The following is a 16,956-nucleotide window of genomic DNA, read 5'->3' on the forward strand; positions in this document are numbered from 1 at the left end:
ATTTGACTTTAAAAAAAACCTCATTGGAATGACCCAAAATCCCAAGTAAAGCACCGCAGACATGATCATTCAGAGAAGGAGTGATCAGAGACTGATAGATAAAGATCCACTTGGTCAACATTATTGTGTACTTGTGTGCGTGCGTGTTAGTGAATCCTATAAAACAGGGGCAAAGTGCTCGTGCAAAACGTAGAGGACTTAGATTCCTTCATTTAAAAATTTGCTAAAAGAAAATGTGTTTTTTTTGTTTATTGTTATCAAATGTGGATTTGAATTGAGTCATTATGTGACGTCTCACATGGGAACAAGAATGTTTTGTTGAAGAACAAAACATTTGTCTATAAAATGAACTACACAAGCCTTTAATGGCGCACTTGACAATGAAATTGGTCTGTTTCCTCAGCTGTGTATTTATGGGTCGACTGGGGAGGGGATGTGTATCTACATATTTACCGGCCGCCCCTTCCTCCTCGGAGAGAGCAGATTGGCTCTGAGAGGAGACTCCTCTTTACAAGCCCAGTGCTGGCAGGACAGGAGAGTCAAACAAAATCAACAAAACCACCTGCAAACTAACCTGAACTGGATCCAAGCTGATAAGGTGCTCACTTTTCCCTCAAAAGTTCAAGAGTCAGGTTTATTGGACTGGAAATTGGGACAGGCAATAGAACTGAAATCAGCACCAAATGTGAATATTTATTTATTTTTTAAATCCAATAATCTCCTTTAAAGCACTTTGAGTTTTAAACTTTAAGTGGCACTTTACATTATTTTAATACTTTTGAAGTAAATAATTGTTTTATGTTGGACTATAATATAACTTTTTATATATGTGTCTCTATTTGGTTTTATTATTAGTGCACTGGGTCTGTTCAAATGGTGTGTTATGTTATGTAAAGTTGCCTCTGTGTTTGAAATGTGCTCTACAAATAAAGCTCCCTTCTGTGGTAAAACATCCACTATTAACTCTTTGCACCAGATGTGTTTACATTCAAATTAGTTTAGAAAAAAGTGAGTTTGCTTGACACATTAACATTTAAGTGAAATGTGGATTTGTTCTTTTAAATCACCAATTGTGGTTCATTTTATTATTGAAAATGTACACATGAACCACATGATTATAAACTATGCTTTTTAACTATGTCCGTTTCGAAACTTTGAATCATTGAAATCTGGCCTGTACATGACATTTCTTTAGTTTTTGACACATGTATCAACATGACCTCATATGGCATAGAATAAATCCCTTGTGTCATCCCTTAAGTCAAGTGACACACACCGCCCCTCGGCCAACAGGTCAAAGGCCTGTTTTAAATCTTCACCCAAAACTCACAGTCAGACTCAGTCTCTCCGTCTGTCGGTGCTGGTCACACGCGGTGAAAACGTCTCAGGAACCCGCACAGCAGTCGTGATGCAGCGGTCTCTCTTCAGCCGGGGTGCGCTGCTCGCCCAGCAAACTGCAGCGGCCCTCGAGGGTCGGGGCGCACCGCTTCTGCAGCGCATGGACCGCTCCATGTCCTCAGTCACCATCCCGCCGCCGGCGTGCATGCAACGGCCACTCGAGGCTCCACTGCGGTACCTGTTCGGGCCAGGACCCTCAAATGTTCCTCCACGGGTTTTAGCTGCTGGGTCCAAGCCGATAATTGGTCACTTGCACGCAGAAATGTATGAGGTAAATGTTTTAGTCAGTTTAAGTCAGTTGAAAATATTAATGGTAAAACTGTCGGGAGTCTGGGAAGTTTTCAGTCAACTGAATTTGCTTTAGTCGAGTTAGATTTCAAATTAATTCGCCTATATATCATTCCGAACAGTCCATTTGTGGCTATGAACTCAGGATACATAATCACTCTACTCTGATTGGAACAACATTATTATATATAAATATATTTTATTAAGGGTTTAATTGAAAATATGTTTACATCACATACTTTCTATTTTATTTAAGGTTGTAGAGATGCATGCCAACAATTACATTACAATAAAACAACTATATTTTAACTATAAGGACACTACATAAATATTTATGGAGTATGTTTCCAGATCAATAGTTGTGCGTAATAGCGCATTGGATACGATGTTCACCAGCACTTCAAACACACACTGATCGGTGACCACTAAACATTTTTGTTTGTTCGTTTGTTTGTTTGTTTGTTTGTTTTCCTGCTCATTGTCTTAGATCATGAACGACATCAAGAAAGGGATCCACTACGCCTTTCAGACAGAAAACAACATGACGATAGCCATGAGCGGCTCTGGTCATGCTGCTATGGAGTGTGCGGTGTTCAACATCGTGGAGCCTGGAGAGAACGTGCTCGTCGCCATTAACGGAATTTGGGGAGAACGCGTTGCCGAAATAGCAGAGAGAATGGGTACAACTTTACGCACGACTTTGACGGACGCATCATTCATGTCTCTGTGTCTGTTTATCCAGTATTAAATCACATTTCTGTATTTATTTTAGGTGCTAATGTACATAGAATGGTAAAAATGCCAGGTGGATATTTTACTAACAAGGAAATTGAACAGGTAAAGCATTTTCTGTACTTGTATACATACAAGCCGAGTGCAGAGCAAAGGGGCATGGTCAAACAGTAGAACATATTTGCTATATTACATGAAGTGACTTCATTCTTACTTTATTTGCAGGCCGTAGAAAAACACAAGCCTGTCCTGTTTTTCCTCACACATGGAGAATCCTCTGCTGGCCTCTGTCACCCAATAGATGGCATTGGAGACATCTGCGAAAAGTGAGGCTCATCCTGTATCTGTCACAAACACAACAGCTGGCTAATTATTACTAATCACAATGTCATCATTTCTCACCTCCCACAGACACAACTGCCTCTTTCTGGTCGACACAGTCGCCTCACTTGGAGCAGCACCAATTTTTATGGATAGTCAAAGTAAGAAAAACGATGAAAGATTAAATTCACCTCCCTGTTGCACCTTGCACTCCCATGTGACGTAATATGTCTCCTGTGCTCCCAGATATTGACATCCTGTACACTGGTTCTCAGAAAGCTCTGAATGCACCTCCTGGCACAGCTCCCATCTCTTTTAATGACAGAGCATGGTAAGTGACGTGCGAGTCCTACATTTGATCACAAATCTGTAGATTTGCGAACAAACAAGTTATCAAAGTTTTGCCATCTCTTTGTGCCTTTCCTTCATAGTCACAAGATGTTTAACAGGAAAACAAAACCAGTATCCTACCTGTTTGACATGACACATTTATCCAACTACTGGGGTTGTGATGGCAAACCTGCCAGAGTGTAAGTAACACCAATGTTTTGACCTATAACACCAAAGTTTGCTGTAAACATAATATTAAATGAATTATATTCTGGCTTTCAGATACCATCACACTGGTCCCGTATCAGGATTCTTTGCTCTGAGAGAGAGTCTGGCAATTCTTGCTGAGCGGGTAAAGGACCGACATTTTGTTTCCAGACACTGGTGGTGGTACTTTTCACCACTTTATACATAAACCACATTAATGATACACTCAGTGGCCACTGACAGCCTCTCCCCTCATCTTTCTGACACTTTATCTCCCTCTAGGGGCTGGAGGAGTCCTGGAGGAAACACAAGGAGTTGGCAGCCTACCTTTACAGAGGATTGGAAGACCTTGGCATGAAGCTTTTCATTCCCGACAAGGTGAGGGACATACTACAAAACTGTATGATAAATATCAGCTGACATTTAAGAAGCTAATTGTGAATATGAAATGCTGCTGCCATGTGTGTTGATCTGTTGGGATCAGATTAGTTTGTTTTTTTAATACATGAAACATGTTGCAGGATTTGAGGCTTCCCTCTGTCACAACCATGGCCATCCCTGAAGGCTACGACTGGAGGGAGATGTTGGCCTATATCATGAAAAACCACAACATAGAGCTGACTGGAGGCCTGGGCCCCTCCATTGGCATGGTGAGCTGTGTCTACTGTTTATATATATATATATATATATATATATACATACACTCAGTAGATATTTCTTACAGACATAAACACAAAATTCACAAACAAAAATAGACTTTATCTATCTCACAATCAACTATTATTTGTCTCCATATTGCCCTATACATCGTGTCCTCTTCTGTTACACCAACTGTCCTCATGTCTTCCTTGATAACATTCATGAACCTTCTCTATCCTCCCTCTGCACATGACCAAACCATCGCATCCTTGCCTCTCTTACTTTATATGCAAACTGTTCAACCTGAGCTGCCTATTTCAAAGCGTATTTGAAACTAATTTGTCAATTATTTACCTTACCTTAAATGTACGGTTATCAGTCGGGTGTTTTCATAGCGGTCAGAATTGTGCTGCTGAGTCACTGTGGTCTCTGATGCACTGCTCTTTTCAATAGGTGATGAGGATTGGATTGATGGGATACAACTGTGAGAAGACGAACGCCGACATGGTACTGCACGCTCTGGAAGACGCTCTCAAGAACTGCAAAAAGAACAAAGCCTAAAGCAAAAAAAAGAGCAAATTCCTCCACCTGCAGGGCAACTGGAGAAATGCACGTTAGTGTAAAGCAGGTGTGCTTTTGACCTACAGACATTTTATAAAACACATACCATTCTTTTCTTTCTTGTATAAGTAGTAGGGTAGTCAGCTGAATGACTAGATAATAAACTCCATGAAGGAGCATCCAGCAGGTGCTGATCTACAGTTTCCCTTGTATAAAAAACAGTGTTGTTTGAGTGGTGAGTGCACTGAATAATGTCAATAAAGTGTGCTTTATTTTATCAATCATTTGTGCTGCCTCATTGTGGGTGGGGGGTGGGGGCAGATATACCTATATGGACAGTATAATCAATGAATGCAAATAAACACAAATATTACTCAGTGGACCTTAATCTGTGCCATAACTACATTGCCTACATTACCTTGCCTTGCCTCATTGTGTGTGAGTGTGTGGGGGCAGCCTCTGTAAAGCAAAGTTCTTGCCAAAAGTACACATGAAAGCTTATTAAAAAAACATTTTATTTGAAAAAGATTAGACATGTATGTATAAAAATCTATGGTCAGTATAATCAATTAATGCAAATAAACACAAAAATTACTCAATGGGCCTTAACTACATTTCCCACAATTCACCTCTGTGGTCCTTCCTGTATAAATAGACGTCACATCGACACCTGTCACAAACAGACTAATTAAAAGCTTGTGTTTGAAATCCAGATTTCCTCCTCGTCAAAATTGGAATGGCGTGTCCTGTCACTCAAACAGGTGGGTTCATGGTTCACTGTCATTTTCTAACTGCTAAATATTGACTTTGTTTGCATGCTCACTGTCTACAATGTTGTGTTAACACACACGTGATTCCGTTTCTTATAAATAAGCTTTTAACAAAACAATTGATAAATTAAAATGTGTTCCCAGGTGTGTGTCGATTGTTTTACACTCTTGCTGACCGCGTGTGGTGCGTTCACGTACCTCCACTTTAGCCAACTTTAGCTTCAGTGAAAGGAAATTAAAGCCCACACCGTACCCATTTAGCTGTTTACACGAGGTCACCTTTACATCTAAAAAAAACCAAACAAACATGTTCTTGTGTTTGTGACCATAAAAAGTGAGTAAGAAAACTATGTTTCCAAACTAGTTCAATAGAAGAGTCAGTCACCTTCACATGTTTTGCTGAGACTTCTCCTTCCGGTTTTCATGTCGTCGCCGCCACAGTAACCGTAGCATTACCGACCCCTAGTGGTTAAATAAAGGCGTGCAAATACAGAAATATGAAGTACTCTTGTGTTGCTTGGGGTTTTCATAGTAATTAGGATTGGACAACTATTATACTACTATAACTAGACCAAAATACATGAACATAACGTTTATGGATAATCACAAAAAACGAATAAATACAGTTGGAAGCAAGGAACAGTGTTGAATGCTTAAAATGTTTTGAAGTATTTCAAATATTTTCAATGACCTCTACCATAGGTGAGGTGTCAAGAACTCATTTTTCTTGCTGCAGTTTTACTTTGGCAGCTACCTTGGTGTTTATTTGAAGTACAGTGCAATCTGAAGGTTTTTCTTGTCCAGTATTCAGTCTGTGGAAAGAGTTTAGCCCAGTACAGTCCTTTGTGATACCTTCATACTAATTGGTTTGAACAAAATCAGTAGTTTCACCTTCCACAACCTCCTGTGATCCATGGTCTTGCTTTTTCATGTTTGTGTGTGTTTGTTTTACCACTGGCAGCATTGAATTCAGCCCTCCTCCCTTTGGACTGGCTTCTGGGCACATGGGAGTCTGATGAGCATGGGGAAGGCAGCTTTCCAACCATCAACCCTTTCCGCTACACAGAGACTCTGCAGTTCAGCCATGTGGGACAACCAGTCATCAACTTCATGTAGGACACTTTGTCACTGAAAACAAACACAATGTCGTTTTCCCTGAGAGGCAGTGGTGTGTTCACGTTCCTCCACTTTAGCCAACTTTAGTGGGCACATGTGGTTTTTAAATCATTTCATCTTGTACTTGATGTGTCGTCCCTCCTGAACTGAATTACAGCAGACTGGTATAAATTCCTGCCTTCAGATACTAGAAATATTGCCCCTAAAAACAAGGGGAAGGTTAGAGTTTCACCTGTTGAAACTCCTTTTCAATACAAGCAGTAAAATGCTGGAAACTTCTGGAAAGTAAAATGGCCTGTACATTTAAGCCTCTGAATGACTTAATTTCTGCCATGATGGTCATTTGTGACATGAGATTAAGGCCCATACCTTACTTTCAGACACAGCCTTGTTGTTTCTGCCTCAAAATGTCTTGATTTCATTAATAATGGTTGATTTAACTCACAGATTATGGTCCACTCAGTCATTTTGCCTGTTTAAATCCTATAAAGGTCCAATTCAAACTAAATGAGTAATAGAAGGCCTCTCTGTATGTTGACAGACTTGTTCTGTGTTGACAGGTCTGATGCCTTCCATGCAGAGTCAAAAAAGCCTCTGCACAGAGAGTGTGGCTTCATTCGAATGCAGCCGGAAACCAACAAAGTGGCGTTTATCATTGCACAAGACTCGGGTACTTTGTCACCTTGATATTGGGTTTGTTTCTAAAGGAAAGCATTGTACTTGGGCTCCCCACAAGATGCGTGATTGTGTAGCGAAACACATGAACATGTTGACTGCAGAGTCTTGTCTTATTCAGGCCTGGTGGAGCTCGAGGAGGGGGAGTTGACAGAGAAGCAGCTGAACCTGAAGACACACACTCTGGACAGGATTTCTTTTGCCAAAAAGCCACATGTTGAGCAGGTAAAACAGTGATTCACTGCATCATGCCATACACTTTGATTTTGAAATCTGCAAAATCTATGTCCACTATGTTCTCTGAAAATGAATCAGTAACATCTTTGCTGCTCTTTTCCATCTTTCAGATTTCCAGAGTGTTTCAGCTCAGGCCAGATGGGAAGCTGGAGCAGACTGTTTCCATGACAACAGACAAACAGCAAAAAATGACGCAGCACTTGCACATCATTTACTGTCGGTCCACTTGATCCAACAGGAAGGCGGGGTTCTTAATTCCCATTGAAGAATCTCTCTAGTTACACAAGTATGTTAAAAGGAAGGAGGGAGTCTGGATTGGGTGTTATGGTGTAGAAATTGTTAGCGCTGCTATTCTCTGAGCACCAATAAATACTATGCAACTAAATGTGAATTGTGTTGATTCTTGTTTTGTCTACATGTTTGGGCTGTAAAGCTTATAAAGCACTGATTAATAATACAGTAAGAAGTCCTTGTGTCTTTACTGGAGATGATTATCTATGTTTTGACTGGGTGGAGTTTGAGTTGTGCTTTTATTTTTTAAATTTGGTGACATGAATTCTAAGTTATATTTTCAACTACTTAAAATAAGCACAAGCTTCCATCACTCTTTCAGGTGAACATTATGATACAAATGAAATGAGTCAAAACATCAAACTCAATTCAAAGCTGGCATTAACTTCCATGAATTTCAATCACATGCTGACCACGTCAAGTACAGGTCTGAACGCACCAAATCCGGTCCCACATATAATCACACAAACCACAATCACAGGTGGTTTGGGGGCCACATTCAATGTAATGTGTCCAGACAATAATTGAATTCTCGCCAGCGCTGCAATATCATAGTATAGATAACTTGTTTTTTTGAAGGATAAACGTCTCAAAATCTTATCTCACAATTACAGCAAGAGTCATGTTTATTGGACTGGAAATTGGGACAGGTAATAGAACTGAGATCAGCACCACATAAACCTCCTTGGTGGAGGTCAATTATATTCTGGGTTTCAGATACCATCACACTGGTCCTGTATCAGGATTCTTTGCTCTGAGAGAGAGTCTGGCAATTCTTGCTGAGCGGGTAAATGACAGACATTTTGTTTGTTAGGCTACAACATGCACATAAATATTTAACATGAACTTGTCATTTTTGTTTTGAATACATTAGCAGGAAAAATAGTTCAATTCAACACTATTTTCAAAGTGAATTTGGCACTAATGTGTCAATTATTTACCTTACCTAAAATGTACGGTTATCAGTCGGGTGTTTTCATAGCGGTCAGAATCGTGCTGCTGAGTCACTGTGGTCTCTGATGCACTGCTCTTTTCAATAGGTGATGAGGATTGGATTGATGGGATACGAGAAGACGAACGACGACATGGTACTGCACGCTCTGGAAGACGCTCTCAAGAACTGCAAAAAGAACAAAGCCTAAGAGAGCAAATTCCTCCACCTGCAGGGCAACTGGAGAAATGCACATGTTAGTGTAAAGCAGGTGTGCTTTTGACCTACAAACATTTTATAAAACACATACCATGCTTTTAGGGTAGTCGGCTGAATGACAACATAATAAACTCCATGAAGGAGCATCCAGCAGGTGCTGATCTACAGTTTCCCTTGTATAAAAAACAGTGTTGTTTGAGTGGTGAGTGCACTGAATAATGTCAATAAAGTGTGCTTTATGTTATCAATCATAAACATATATGGACAGTATAATCAATGAATGCAAATAAACACAAATATTACTCAATGGACCATAACTACATTTCCCACAATTCACCTCTGTGGTCCTTCCTGTATAAATAGACGTCACATCGACACCTGTCACAAACAGACTAATTAAAAGCTTGTGTTTGAAATCCAGATTTCCTCCTCGTCAAAATTGGAATGGCGTGTCCTGTCACTCAAACAGGTGGGTTCATGGTTTACTGTCATTTTCTAACTGCTAAATATTGACTTTGTTTGCTTGCTCACTGTCTACAATGTTGTGTTAACATACACGTGATTCCGTTTCGTATAAATATGCTTTTAACAAAACAATTAAGTTGAAATATTAAAACGTTCCCAGTTGTGTGTCGATTGTTTTACACTCTTGCTGACCGCGTGTGGTGCGTTCACGTTCCTCCACTTTAGCAAACTTTAGCTTCAGTGAAAGGAAACTAAAAAGCACACACACTGTTCGCATTTAGCTGTTTACACGAGGTCACCTTTACATCTAAAAAGAAACAAAAGTTCTTGTGTTTGTGAGCATAAAAAATGTGTAAGATCCCGTTTTCCAAACTAGTTTAATAGAAGAGTCAGTCACCTTTACATGTTTTGCTGAGACTTCTCCTTCCGGTTTTCATGCCGCCGCCACCACAGTAACCGTAGCATTACCGACCCCTAGTGGTTAAATAAAGGCGTGCAAATACAGAAATAGGAAGTACTCTTGTGTTGGTTGGGGTTTTCATAGTAATTAGGATTGGACAACTATTATACTTCTATAACTAGACCAAAATGCGTGAACATAATGTTTATTTATAATCACAAAAAAACCCCGAATAAATACAGTTGGAAGAGAGGAACAGTGTTGAATGCTTAAAATGTTTTGAAATATTTTCAATGACCACCATTTTGTGGCCTCTACCACAGAGGAGGTGTCAAGAACTCCTTTTTGTTGCTGTAGTTTTACTCTGGCAGCTACCTTGGTGTCATAGATATTTATTAACTCTACTCCGATATTATCAGGAAACTGTCCGTGATGTACAGTCATTTTTAATACCTTGATACTAATTGGTTTGAAAAAAATCAGTAGTTTCACCTGCCACAACCTCCTGTGATCCATGATCTTGCTTTTTCATGTTTATGTGTTTGTTTTACCACTGGCAGCATTGAATTCAGCCCTCCTCCCTTTGGACTGGCTTCTGGGCACATGGGAGTCTGATGAGCATGGGGAAGGCAGCTTTCCAACCATCAACCCTTTCCGCTACACAGAGACTCTGCAGTTCAGCCATGTGGGACAACCAGTCATCAACTTCATGTAGGACACTTTGTCACTGAAAACAAACACAATGTCATTTTCCCTGAGAGGCAGTGGTGTGTTCACGTTCCTCCACTTTAGCCAACTTTAGTGGGCATGTGTGGTTTTTGAATCATTTTTGGCTCAAGGCCTGGGCTGTTGAAGTTTCCCTGTGCAGGAGACAAAACCTGGTCATATCTTGTACTTGCTGTGTCGTCCCTCCTGAACTGAATTACAGCAGAACGGTATAAATCCCTGCCTTCAAGCACTAGAAATATTGCCCCTAAAACAAGGGGAAGGTTAGATTTTCACCTGTTGAAACTTTTTTTCAATACAATTAGTAAAATACTGGAAACTTCTGAAATGTAATAATGGCCTGTATGTTTAAGCCTCTGAATGACTTAATTTCTTCTATGATGGTCATTTTTGACATGAGATTAAGGCCCATACCTTCCTTTCAGACACAGCCTTGTTGTCTGATTGGTTGTTTCTGCCTCAAAATGTCTTGATTTCATTAATAATGGTTGATTTAACTCACAGATTATGGTCCACTCAGTCATTTTGCCTGTTTAAATCCTATAAAGGTCCAATTCAAACTAAATGAGTAATAGAAGGCCTCTCTGTATGTTGACAGACTTGTTCTGTGTTGACAGGTCTGATGCCTTCCATGCAGAGTCAAAAAAGCCTCTGCACAGAGAGTGTGGCTTCATTCGAATGCAGCCGGAAACCAACAAAGTGGCGTTTATCATTGCACAAGACTCGGGTACTTTGTCACCTTGATATTGGGTTTGTTTCTAAAGGAAAGCATTGTACTTGGGCTCCCCACAAGATGCGTGATTGTGTAGCGAAACACATGAACATGTTGACTGCAGAGTCTTGTCTTATTCAGGCCTGGTGGAGCTCGAGGAGGGGGAGTTGACAGAGAAGCAGCTGAACCTGAAGACACACACTCTGGACAGGATTTCTTTTGCCAAAAAGCCACATGTTGAGCAGGTAAAACAGTGATTCACTGCATCATGCCATACACTTTGATTTTGAAATCTGCAAAATCTATGTCCACTATGTTCTCTGAAAATGAATCAGTAACATCTTTGCTGCTCTTTTCCATCTTTCAGATTTCCAGAGTGTTTCAGCTCAGGCCAGATGGGAAGCTGGAGCAGACTGTTTCCATGACAACAGACAAACAGCAAAAAATGACGCAGCACTTGCACATCATTTACTGTCGGTCCACTTGATCCAACAGGAAGGCGGGGTTCTTAATTCCCATTGAAGAATCTCTCTAGTTACACAAGTATGTTAAAAGGAAGGAGGGAGTCTGGATTGGGTGTTATGGTGTAGAAATTGTTAGCGCTGCTATTCTCTGAGCACCAATAAATACTATGCAACTAAATGTGAATTGTGTTGATTCTTGTTTTGTCTACATGTTTGGGCTGTAAAGCTTATAAAGCACTGATTAATAATACAGTAAGAAGTCCTTGTGTCTTTACTGGAGATGATTATCTATGTTTTGACTGGGTGGAGTTTGAGTTGTGCTTTTATTTTTTAAATTTGGTGACATGAATTCTAAGTTATATTTTCAACTACTTAAAATAAGCACAAGCTTCCATCACTCTTTCAGGTGAACATTATGATACAAATGAAATGAGTCAAAACATCAAACTCAATTCAAAGCTGGCGTTAACTTCCATGAATTTCAATCACATGCTGACCACGTCAAGTACAGGTCTGAACGCACCAAATCCGGTCCCACATATAATCACACAAACCACAATCACAGGTGGTTTGGGGGCCACATTCAATGTAATGTGTCCAGACAATAATTGAATTCTCGCCAGCGCTGCAATATCATAGTATACATAACTTGTTTTTTTGAAGGATAAACGTCTCAAAATCTTATCTCACAATTACAGCAAGAGTCATGTTTATTGGACTGGAAATTGGGACAGGTAATAGAACTGAGATCAGCACCACATAAACCTCCTTGGTGGAGGTCAATTATATTCTGGGTTTCAGATACCATCACACTGGTCCTGTATCAGGATTCTTTGCTCTGAGAGAGAGTCTGGCAATTCTTGCTGAGCGGGTAAATGACAGACATTTTGTTTGTTAGGCTACAACATGCACATAAATATTTAACATGAACTTGTCATTTTTGTTTTGAATACATTAGCAGGAAAAATAGTTCAATTCAACACTATTTTCAAAGTGAATTTGGCACTAATGTGTCAATTATTTACCTTACCTAAAATGTACGGTTATCAGTCGGGTGTTTTCATAGCGGTCAGAATCGTGCTGCTGAGTCACTGTGGTCTCTGATGCACTGCTCTTTTCAATAGGTGATGAGGATTGGATTGATGGGATACGAGAAGACGAACGACGACATGGTACTGCACGCTCTGGAAGACGCTCTCAAGAACTGCAAAAAGAACAAAGCCTAAGAGAGCAAATTCCTCCACCTGCAGGGCAACTGGAGAAATGCACATGTTAGTGTAAAGCAGGTGTGCTTTTGACCTACAAACATTTTATAAAACACATACCATGCTTTTAGGGTAGTCGGCTGAATGACAACATAATAAACTCCATGAAGGAGCATCCAGCAGGTGCTGATCTACAGTTTCCCTTGTATAAAAAACAGTGTTGTTTGAGTGGTGAGTGCACTGAATAATGTCAATAAAGTGTGCTTTATGTTATCAATCATAAACATATATGGACAGTATAATCAATGAATGCAAATAAACACAAATATTACTCAATGGACCATAACTACATTTCCCACAATTCACCTCTGTGGTCCTTCCTGTATAAATAGACGTCACATCGACACCTGTCACAAACAGACTAATTAAAAGCTTGTGTTTGAAATCCAGATTTCCTCCTCGTCAAAATTGGAATGGCGTGTCCTGTCACTCAAACAGGTGGGTTCATGGTTTACTGTCATTTTCTAACTGCTAAATATTGACTTTGTTTGCTTGCTCACTGTCTACAATGTTGTGTTAACATACACGTGATTCCGTTTCGTATAAATATGCTTTTAACAAAACAATTAAGTTGAAATATTAAAACGTTCCCAGTTGTGTGTCGATTGTTTTACACTCTTGCTGACCGCGTGTGGTGCGTTCACGTTCCTCCACTTTAGCAAACTTTAGCTTCAGTGAAAGGAAACTAAAAAGCACACACACTGTTCGCATTTAGCTGTTTACACGAGGTCACCTTTACATCTAAAAAGAAACAAAAGTTCTTGTGTTTGTGAGCATAAAAAATGTGTAAGATCCCGTTTTCCAAACTAGTTTAATAGAAGAGTCAGTCACCTTTACATGTTTTGCTGAGACTTCTCCTTCCGGTTTTCATGCCGCCGCCACCACAGTAACCGTAGCATTACCGACCCCTAGTGGTTAAATAAAGGCGTGCAAATACAGAAATAGGAAGTACTCTTGTGTTGGTTGGGGTTTTCATAGTAATTAGGATTGGACAACTATTATACTTCTATAACTAGACCAAAATGCGTGAACATAATGTTTATTTATAATCACAAAAAAACCCCGAATAAATACAGTTGGAAGAGAGGAACAGTGTTGAATGCTTAAAATGTTTTGAAATATTTTCAATGACCACCATTTTGTGGCCTCTACCACAGAGGAGGTGTCAAGAACTCCTTTTTGTTGCTGTAGTTTTACTCTGGCAGCTACCTTGGTGTCATAGATATTTATTAACTCTACTCCGATATTATCAGGAAACTGTCCGTGATGTACAGTCATTTTTAATACCTTGATACTAATTGGTTTGAAAAAAATCAGTAGTTTCACCTGCCACAACCTCCTGTGATCCATGATCTTGCTTTTTCATGTTTATGTGTTTGTTTTACCACTGGCAGCATTGAATTCAGCCCTCCTCCCTTTGGACTGGCTTCTGGGCACATGGGAGTCTGATGAGCATGGGGAAGGCAGCTTTCCAACCATCAACCCTTTCCGCTACACAGAGACTCTGCAGTTCAGCCATGTGGGACAACCAGTCATCAACTTCATGTAGGACACTTTGTCACTGAAAACAAACACAATGTCATTTTCCCTGAGAGGCAGTGGTGTGTTCACGTTCCTCCACTTTAGCCAACTTTAGTGGGCATGTGTGGTTTTTGAATCATTTTTGGCTCAAGGCCTGGGCTGTTGAAGTTTCCCTGTGCAGGAGACAAAACCTGGTCATATCTTGTACTTGCTGTGTCGTCCCTCCTGAACTGAATTACAGCAGAACGGTATAAATCCCTGCCTTCAAGCACTAGAAATATTGCCCCTAAAACAAGGGGAAGGTTAGATTTTCACCTGTTGAAACTTTTTTTCAATACAATTAGTAAAATACTGGAAACTTCTGAAATGTAATAATGGCCTGTATGTTTAAGCCTCTGAATGACTTAATTTCTTCTATGATGGTCATTTTTGACATGAGATTAAGGCCCATACCTTCCTTTCAGACACAGCCTTGTTGTCTGATTGGTTGTTTCTGCCTCAAAATGTCTTGATTTCATTAATAATGGTTGATTTAACTCACAGATTATGGTCCACTCAGTCATTTTGCCTGTTTAAATCCTATAAAGGTCCAATTCAAACTAAATGAGTAATAGAAGGCCTCTCTGTATGTTGACAGACTTGTTCTGTGTTGACAGGTCTGATGCCTTCCATGCAGAGTCAAAAAAGCCTCTGCACAGAGAGTGTGGCTTCATTCGAATGCAGCCGGAAACCAACAAAGTGGCGTTTATCATTGCACAAGACTCGGGTACTTTGTCACCTTGATATTGGGTTTGTTTCTAAAGGAAAGCATTGTACTTGGGCTCCCCACAAGATGCGTGATTGTGTAGCGAAACACATGAACATGTTGACTGCAGAGTCTTGTCTTATTCAGGCCTGGTGGAGCTCGAGGAGGGGGAGTTGACAGAGAAGCAGCTGAACCTGAAGACACACACTCTGGACAGGATTTCTTTTGCCAAAAAGCCACATGTTGAGCAGGTAAAACAGTGATTCACTGCATCATGCCATACACTTTGATTTTGAAATCTGCAAAATCTATGTCCACTATGTTCTCTGAAAATGAATCAGTAACATCTTTGCTGCTCTTTTCCATCTTTCAGATTTCCAGAGTGTTTCAGCTCAGGCCAGATGGGAAGCTGGAGCAGACTGTTTCCATGACAACAGACAAACAGCAAAAAATGACGCAGCACTTGCACATCATTTACTGTCGGTCCACTTGATCCAACAGGAAGGCGGGGTTCTTAATTCCCATTGAAGAATCTCTCTAGTTACACAAGTATGTTAAAAGGAAGGAGGGAGTCTGGATTGGGTGTTATGGTGTAGAAATTGTTAGCGCTGCTATTCTCTGAGCACCAATAAATACTATGCAACTAAATGTGAATTGTGTTGATTCTTGTTTTGTCTACATGTTTGGGCTGTAAAGCTTATAAAGCACTGATTAATAATACAGTAAGAAGTCCTTGTGTCTTTACTGGAGATGATTATCTATGTTTTGACTGGGTGGAGTTTGAGTTGTGCTTTTATTTTTTAAATTTGGTGACATGAATTCTAAGTTATATTTTCAACTACTTAAAATAAGCACAAGCTTCCATCACTCTTTCAGGTGAACATTATGATACAAATGAAATGAGTCAAAACATCAAACTCAATTCAAAGCTGGCGTTAACTTCCATGAATTTCAATCACATGCTGACCACGTCAAGTACAGGTCTGAACGCACCAAATCCGGTCCCACATATAATCACACAAACCACAATCACAGGTGGTTTGGGGGCCACATTCAATGTAATGTGTCCAGACAATAATTGAATTCTCGCCAGCGCTGCAATATCATAGTATACATAACTTGTTTTTTTGAAGGATAAACGTCTCAAAATCTTATCTCACAATTACAGCAAGAGTCATGTTTATTGGACTGGAAATTGGGACAGGTAATAGAACTGAGATCAGCACCACATAAACCTCCTTGGTGGAGGTCAATTATATTCTGGGTTTCAGATACCATCACACTGGTCCTGTATCAGGATTCTTTGCTCTGAGAGAGAGTCTGGCAATTCTTGCTGAGCGGGTAAATGACAGACATTTTGTTTGTTAGGCTACAACATGCACATAAATATTTAACATGAACTTGTCATTTTTGTTTTGAATACATTAGCAGGAAAAATAGTTCAATTCAACACTATTTTCAAAGTGAATTTGGCACTAATGTGTCAATTATTTACCTTACCTAAAATGTACGGTTATCAGTCGGGTGTTTTCATAGCGGTCAGAATCGTGCTGCTGAGTCACTGTGGTCTCTGATGCACTGCTCTTTTCAATAGGTGATGAGGATTGGATTGATGGGATACGAGAAGACGAACGACGACATGGTACTGCACGCTCTGGAAGACGCTCTCAAGAACTGCAAAAAGAACAAAGCCTAAGAGAGCAAATTCCTCCACCTGCAGGGCAACTGGAGAAATGCACATGTTAGTGTAAAGCAGGTGTGCTTTTGACCTACAAACATTTTATAAAACACATACCATGCTTTTAGGGTAGTCGGCTGAATGACAACATAATAAACTCCATGAAGGAGCATCCAGCAGGTGCTGATCTACAGTTTCCCTTGTATAAAAAACAGTGTTGTTTGAGTGGTGAGTGCACTGAATAATGTCAATAAAGTGTGCTTTA

At 40.0% G+C, this 16,956-nt stretch overlaps 4 protein-coding genes across 4 annotated transcripts; all 4 read left to right on the top strand.

Moving 5' to 3' along the window:
* Window positions 1-1,408: 1,408 nt before the first annotated feature.
* On the top strand, window positions 1,409-4,476 carry agxtb (alanine--glyoxylate and serine--pyruvate aminotransferase b; the record flags this gene model as incomplete). The annotated part of the gene is made up of 11 exons (XM_083889009.1): window positions 1,409-1,669; window positions 2,174-2,366; window positions 2,459-2,523; window positions 2,644-2,744; window positions 2,830-2,900; window positions 2,986-3,070; window positions 3,171-3,269; window positions 3,352-3,421; window positions 3,559-3,654; window positions 3,798-3,926; window positions 4,369-4,476. The coding sequence occupies 11 exons, from the start codon at window positions 1,409-1,411 to the stop codon at window positions 4,474-4,476; spliced, it is 1,278 nt and encodes a 425-aa protein (XP_083745135.1).
* A 736-nt stretch (window positions 4,477-5,212) lies between these two features.
* Window positions 5,213-8,707, top strand: LOC310927277 (peroxynitrite isomerase THAP4-like; the record flags this gene model as incomplete). The annotated part of the gene is made up of 6 exons (XM_083889572.1): window positions 5,213-5,237; window positions 6,208-6,358; window positions 6,923-7,032; window positions 7,159-7,262; window positions 7,385-7,432; window positions 8,606-8,707. The coding sequence occupies 6 exons, from the start codon at window positions 5,213-5,215 to the stop codon at window positions 8,705-8,707; spliced, it is 540 nt and encodes a 179-aa protein (XP_083745698.1).
* Window positions 8,708-9,159: 452 nt separating this feature from the next.
* LOC310927278 (peroxynitrite isomerase THAP4-like) lies at window positions 9,160-12,708 on the top strand (the record flags this gene model as incomplete). Its single annotated transcript, XM_083889573.1, has 6 exons — window positions 9,160-9,184; window positions 10,141-10,291; window positions 10,924-11,033; window positions 11,160-11,263; window positions 11,386-11,433; window positions 12,607-12,708. 6 exons carry the CDS (start codon window positions 9,160-9,162, stop codon window positions 12,706-12,708), a joined length of 540 nt encoding a protein of 179 aa, XP_083745699.1.
* A 452-nt stretch (window positions 12,709-13,160) lies between these two features.
* LOC310927279 (peroxynitrite isomerase THAP4-like) lies at window positions 13,161-16,709 on the top strand (the record flags this gene model as incomplete). The annotated part of the gene is made up of 6 exons (XM_083889574.1): window positions 13,161-13,185; window positions 14,142-14,292; window positions 14,925-15,034; window positions 15,161-15,264; window positions 15,387-15,434; window positions 16,608-16,709. 6 exons carry the CDS (start codon window positions 13,161-13,163, stop codon window positions 16,707-16,709), a joined length of 540 nt encoding a protein of 179 aa, XP_083745700.1.
* Between the last annotated feature and the right edge of the window lie 247 nt (window positions 16,710-16,956).

The sequence above is a fragment of the Microchirus variegatus genome (assembly GCF_963457635.1).
Source record: "Microchirus variegatus genome assembly, chromosome: 5".
NCBI classification, from domain to species: Eukaryota; Metazoa; Chordata; class Actinopteri; order Pleuronectiformes; family Soleidae; genus Microchirus; species Microchirus variegatus.